Source organism: Mastigoproctus giganteus, chromosome 2, assembly GCF_048544385.1.
Source record: "Mastigoproctus giganteus isolate SK-2022 chromosome 2, ASM4854438v1, whole genome shotgun sequence".
Classification (NCBI taxonomy): domain Eukaryota; kingdom Metazoa; phylum Arthropoda; class Arachnida; order Uropygi; family Thelyphonidae; genus Mastigoproctus; species Mastigoproctus giganteus.
In genome coordinates, this window is record NC_143576.1 from 73,649,693 (window position 1) to 73,656,752 (window position 7,060).

At 39.9% G+C, this 7,060-nt stretch overlaps 1 protein-coding gene across 1 annotated transcript; it reads left to right on the forward strand.

The window, feature by feature from the left end:
- Positions 1–4,468: 4,468 nt before the first annotated feature.
- On the forward strand, positions 4,469–5,047 carry LOC150089343 (uncharacterized). The gene has a single exon (XM_090389954.1). The coding sequence runs from the start codon at positions 4,469–4,471 to the stop codon at positions 5,045–5,047; it is 579 nt and encodes a 192-aa protein (XP_090246080.1).
- Positions 5,048–7,060: the final 2,013 nt, after the last annotated feature.

Sequence of the window (7,060 nt, forward strand, 5' to 3'; positions counted from 1 at the left end):
TTGGCAAACCAGATGAAGGCCAATCTGTTCAATATTTCTTCGAAATGCTCGAAAGTGTAGGGGAGTTAGCTCTTTGGTGAGATAGTGAGTTGATAGCGGTCTGTAAGTCTAAATTTCAATCTCTTGCTGCAGAATTCCTTGCCCAATCGACGGAATTACGTAGGTAAAAGGATTATAACATGTTTAAAAATGCATTTTTAGCTCAGTTCTTACTATAGGTTCTATAGTCACATGTTTACACCAATTCTCAAATGCCTACAGAAACAGTAGCAAATTTTAGTGCCAGAACTAAGAATTTGGCCCGTTGAGTGTTTATAACGCAAAGCGAGTCGCCAGAGGCATTATCAATATTAGACCAGGCAATGTTGGCCCAGTTTCTCGGGGGAGGGGAGTATCAAATAAAATTAGGATGGTACTCTCCCAAAATCCCTTAACCTTCTCACAAGCAATTACGGTAGCGAAGCGGGAAGAAACTAATGATCTCCTTACAGAGACAAAACATAGACCCATTAATGCTATGTATAGTCAGAATGACGGTGATGAAGCTCAGGATCAATCGGAAAATTGTTTTAGATAACTTATTAAGCCCTTGCAAGAGCAGATTAGAGACCTGTAACAATCGTTATATACACTCTGTAAATAATGTTACCCATAATAATTTAGAAATGCTAGGCACAGCTAATAATGGGAAAAATCCATGCCAAAACTGTTACGCTGAAGCTTATGAATCTTCCCCTTTCTGCGACCACGTAGCGTTTCCCAGAAGACATTCACAGTCAACTAGGGCATTGGCAATAGACGCCACAAGTGGGGTCAACGACCGCGAGTACAGATGCTACGGAGAACCGAGTTATGACCGGAAGCATGTGTTACGGAATTGCGTAGACACTATGGAGCAGGGACAGAATTGTTTTGCCTGCTGCAGCCTTTCAAGTAATTACCAGCCGGCACCGAATTTTTCTCCTTCTCAGTGTGCAAGGCGTACAGCGCATGAATACAGTGCAGCGCCAAAAAATGGCACAGCCTATATTAATGGAAAGGGTCGTAATTTTAATGGGAATAGAGACACACTAACAGATAAAACATATCATAATAATCGAAATAGGGACAATATGAATTCCTTTACTAGAGAAAAGAGGGGATTACCTAGAAACGGAGGTACTTTCGATCAAACTCAGCACAGCTATTTTGGGAAGACCAGAAAATCATGTGGGCTTTAGGCAAAACAGGGATAGGTATTCCTGACAAATACGGATTGATGAACGAAATAAAAGGAACTTTAGAAACCAGAAAACTGTTACACCACACCAAAATTCGAACGGAGTTAGTAAACCTCGTACTTATTACAAAAATGTTCAACATGGGGTGTATGTATTAGATAACGATGCCAAGCTGCCACTAATTAGTGGGTTTATTCAAGGCATCCCGGCCAAGTTTTTGGTGGACATGGGAGCAAACGTATCACTTTTGAGCACGGACTTATTTAATAAAATTAAGTATGATAAATCATTGAATCCCAGATCTCCAGATTTGACCGTGACTGGTGTCTCAGGCTACGTAGTTCCAATATATACGGAGATTGCAGTAAATTTTGCAGTAAATTTTTACTGCAGTTTTGCAGTAAAAATTGCAGTAAAGTTGGATCATGCAACTTTTCTGGAAAACATTTTGGTGGCTTCAGGAAATTTTAAAGGACAATATGATGTAATTTTAGGATTAAATATTTTAAGGCGATTTTCATTTACAATAGACTTGGGTAAGGGAATAATACGCTCAGTCCCATTGAGAATTTGCTTAAGGGAAGAGGGTATAAAAAAGTAAGGCGTGCGAGATCAGTATTTGAATTCAAAACCGTCTGTAGCTAAATTAACTTGTAAATATTTGATCCCCGCCTCGTCAGAAAGAGTAGTAACGGCTGTTTGTAACCATCTTGCTGCTTCTGCCGAACAGTTAGTGTTGACAGAACCTAACTCTAATTTGAGTCGGGAAGATCTGGCAGTAAAATGCTCAATAGATAGAATAGGTCCAGGTGGTAGTTTCAGTTCTTGTGGCTAATCTGACGACTGAACCCCTCCACCTTCCCAAAATGGATGAATATTGCTAGTCTTGAGGGCATTAAGGATAATCCAGTTCCTTTCGCAGTTGGGAGAGCAGATGAGAAAATTGCTTCTCCTGTAACTTTGCAAGATTTTGAGTTAGATCACCTAACAGGCAATCAAAGACAAAATCTCTGAAACCTGTTATACGAGTACAGAGATGTTTTTGCTAATTCTACAGCGCAGTTGGGTGACTTGAAAGTATTTAAACAGAATTAAGTTGACAGATAAGATCCCAGTGAAACAGACAGCGTATAGTCCCTTTCTTGTTGAAAGAAGAGGATCGAAAACAAGTGAACGAACTGCTAGAATCGAACATTATTCAACCTGGTAATCCCCATATCAGCACCAATTGTTTTAGTCAAGAAGAAGGATGGTAGTTATCGTCTTTCTGTGGATTTTTGTAGATTGAACGCTAAAACTGTTTTGGACAGCTTTCCAATTCCAGATATGTAGGAAATTCTCCAATTTCTCGGTCAGTCACGATATTTCACTTCACTTGATATGCAGAGTGGATTCCACCAAATTGAAGTGCAACCCGCAGACCATCACAAAACAGCTTTTACCACTGGGGAATCATTATATTGAATTTTTAAAAATGCCATTTGGATTAAAAAATGTTCCTTGCTTGTTCGTGAGAGCCATGTCTTTAGTGCTCCACGATCTGAGGAATGAATTGATATTCGCGTATCTTGATGATGTCATCGTCGCATCAGCCAACTTTGATTTGCATCTTGGAAAATTAAGGAAAGTCTTTCAGCGTCTGAGAGATTATGACCTCAAGTTGAAGCCAAAAAAGTGTGAATTTTTGAAAACAGTTATGTTACCTTGGCCACCTGGTGAGCGGGGACAGTATTTGTTCAGATTCCGCTAATGTCACCGCAGTCAGAGATTATAGACTGCCCAGAACAATTAAACAAGTCCAATCATTTCTCGGAATGGCAGGCTCTTACAGAAAGTTCATCCCAAATTTCTCTGACATCGCTCGACCCCTAACCTTGCTCATTAGAAAAAATACACCTTTGCGTGGGACAACTCTACGCAAGCCTGACAAGTGTGCTCTGATAACACAACCTTTATTGGTTTACCCAGACTTCACGAAAGCGTTCGTCCTTTCAACAGACATCTCATCCTATTGCGTGGCAGCCTGTTTGGAACTACAGGTAGATGTGAACCCCAGACAGCATTGCCTATGCTTCTAGGCTTTTAAAAGGTCTGGAATTAAGATATAGTACGACCGAGAAAGAAGCTCTGGCAATCATTTTTGCAGTGACACAGTTCATACCTTTCCTTGTGTCCAATCACTTCACAATGATAACGGATCACGAGTCATTTGCTCAATCTGAAAAACCCATCACCACGCTTAGCTCGTTGGAGCATGTTGTTACAAGAATACGATTTTAAAATTGTGTACCGTCCTGCTAAAGTGCATTCAAATGCAGACTTTTTATCTAGACCAGTGTTAGAGGAGGATGAAAAACAGAAAAAAGCCTAGGAAATGAAAAGCTATGGAGTTGGTTGCTCCTATCTCAGCGGATGTGATGTCAGAATCGCTGATTATGCCACATCAACAAACCAGAACTTTGATAAAAGCTCTGCAAAGAGAAGATCCAATTTTGCCGAAGCTGATTGAACAGTTAGAGAGATCACTCCAGCCATCTATAAGGATCCCAGATTCCTTCTATCTGAGTGAGGATGGAATATTACATCACTACACTCTACCTGAACCGGGATCTACGCTTTCAGAGTCAGGTGAGCAGTTAGTAGTTCCAGTCGGTTTGAAGGTGAAAATATTAGTCATGTCACGATAATGCTCTCAGTGGGGAACATTTAGCATTACAAAGACGGAAAAGATCAGAAAAGACTTTTTCTGGATAGGAATGTACAGCGATAACAAGAATTATTGTGAATCATGTCAGTCTTGTATGGAGCGGTAGAGGATATAATCCTAAGGCTAAAGCAGCTCTAATGAGAGTCCCTGTCGAAAACGCACCTTGGGTGAGGGTGTCCTTGGATATTTTAGGACCTCTCCCGATGTCATTGAGGGGAAATAAATATCTATTGTTAGCAGGGGATAATTTTACCCGCTATGCTGAAGTGATTCCACTCCAGACTCAGAAGGCAGATGAAGTTGCTACAGCTTTTATTAACAATTGATTACGAGACATGGAATACCTAAATATATTCTTACGGATCAAGGTACGAACTTCGTGTCTCCATTGATCCGACAAGTATGTGAAAAACTAAATATTCATCAGCTCCACACTTCATCCTTCCACCCCCAGTGCAATGCTAAAGTTGAGCATTTGAATTGTACTCTAGCAAATATATTGTCACATGTAGTGAACGACACTCAGTCAGATTGGGATGAAATGGTTCCACTTGCAGTAGCTGTGTACCATGCAGTGACTCACGGTGCTACACAGGAATTGCCCAACTTTTTAATCTATGGTAGAGACTTAGTGCTGCCGTCTGACCTATGGCATGCAAAAATAAGACAGACTTATTCATCATTGGAGAATTACTCAGAACAGATGTGTGCACATCTCCAGAGGACTTATGAGATCGTGTCTCAGCATTTGGAGGCTGTACAGAAACAACAAGAACACAGAACAGCTGTGGCAGGAGACAAAAATATTCGTATCAGAAGTTTAGTTTACCTGTTCACCCCTAAGATAAAGGCAGGTACTACAAAGAAACTGGCTCGTTTAAGCTCAGGTCCATACTGGGTAATTAGTCAAACTTCCTTGGTCAACTATGAGATACAGAATCTGTATAACCCAAAGGACAGCCAGATAGTGCATGTGAATCGGTTGACAAAGGTTCTTGATCGAAAAGTCTTTCCCGAACTTAGAATAGAAGAGGAAGAAGAACCCGAAGATAATGAATCACTGGATCAAACATGTACAGAGACGGTGCCTAAAGAAACTTGGATCTTGATGAGCCCATAGTGGAAGAATGTGCTTTGATTCCACCAAAAAGACCCTAGACCTGTGAGACTACAACCAGTTAGGACAGTAAGCTTACCCGTGTCAGTTCCATTGTCTTCTCTCCCATCGAGGAATCAGAGGAACCAATCAAGGGCAGAGCCATCCGAGACTTCAGACAGAACTACACGGGCACCCACCCAGTCTCACCCGTACAACTTAAGTAGACGCGATCGAGTTACTCACATTCCTCAAGAACTAAGTGAACTGTCTCAGCCACAAATGGAGGTACAGGTGCCAGAGACTGCTTCGGCAGTAAGATCGGAGATAGTGGGCAATGTCCATGTGGAGGAAAATAAAACGGAAAAGGCCGCAACCTCAGATCATAGTGACCGGACGCAAGGAGATACACCTAGGGTAGAACCCTTGGATAGATATGAGAGCGAAAATATGGTTCCTAGGAGTGCCACCTGCAGCGAGGTTGAACTGACAGAGAGAAGATGAAGAGTTTGATTGGGCAGGTATGATTAGAGATGCTTGGAGAGATTAAGAAAAAAACCATAAGATAGAAACTCTGAAGAATGAGAGAGCAGCAGGAGGAGAAGGCTCGCTATTGTGTTTCCTCTGTCTTGAAGGAAAAAGACAATTTTTTTTTTTTTTTTTTTTTTTGGAACAGGAGAGGCACATGAGAGTGACATTTCTTTTTCTGTATTTAAACTGAGTATAATTAGCATTCCTCATGTATATGTCAGAGACTAGCAGTCGAAACGTATTGGCTAGCAGAGTTGAATTGTAGATTGTAAGGAATCCGCCAGTTATTTCCTACAGAATGTGTTTGACGCCACCATTGGAAAACGTGCATCAGGTTAGACACATGGGACACGTTGACTGGTGAGCAGGCTCATTTTGAGGAGCAGGGGTTGGAGATCATGTTTGCAGGCCCAGTTTTCACCACATTGGAGAAGGTTACCTTAATGAAAAAAAAAGGGATGAGCGAAGTTATGGCAAGCAAAGGATCAAAGAACGTGACCATAGAGGTGAAAAAATTGATCAGTTTTGTTGGATTCTGTCAGTATGTTTTATCAGCAGTTGTGTAAATGGATGGCTAAACAAGTGCAGGTTATGAAATGGCATAGGTAGGAAAATAGAAATTAATTCATCTTATCTTTATAAATCTCGTGCAGAAGCACGAATCGCTTTAATGAATCTAAAAAAAAAAACCCCAGAGATTTAGTACCAGAATTCTATTCAAATATAACCATTGAGCTAATACTATTAAAGCAAAGACTTTCCTCACACAAATATATCTTGGGTATACAAACTTTGTCTTAATTATACAGGATTAAATGTAGAGAGGAAGGCTGCAAACGGTCTAGGGCTTAATAGGTACCTCCCTAGTTTCTTTTTGTTTTCTCTCTCGCATTGCATAGCTAAAATTTAAGTTCAGGGAAAGGATCAAGAGCGAGAATAGAAAAGAAAAACAACATTTAGTTGTTTTTTTTTTTTTTTTTTGAAGATGAGAAGAAGCAATTAGTATGGGGACGGCTGGTTCCTCCCAGTCTCTACTTGTTCTTATCATTTCTCTGAAGAAAAGAGTTAAGTGAAAAAAGAGGTAACATCTGAATTTCAAGGATAAGGGGATCTTTTCCTGGGCTATTGTGAAAAAAAAAACTCTCAGTTTTACTCTCAGATAAGGATTTGAAACAATATGAATCGGATTTCTAGTTCCATAAATAATTTTTTCGAATAAAGTTTACCTACTAATGAGAACTCCATCACGGATGAAATTAAGGGAGTGACTGATATCATATGAACATAAGAAGGTCAATATAGAACAAATGCATAGTTAATATCAACTATAATGAAAAAAAAAACAGAAACAAGACTGCTGAAGTATTGTACTCATGTTCGTGCCTTCTACAATCCAGACTGCTGATAAATAAAACACTGTGCTAATTAAGAAAATCAGGGGCTATTTTCAAAATAAGAGAATGGTTTCTAATTATTTTTTTTTATGGGAATCTTGTTATTTTTCCA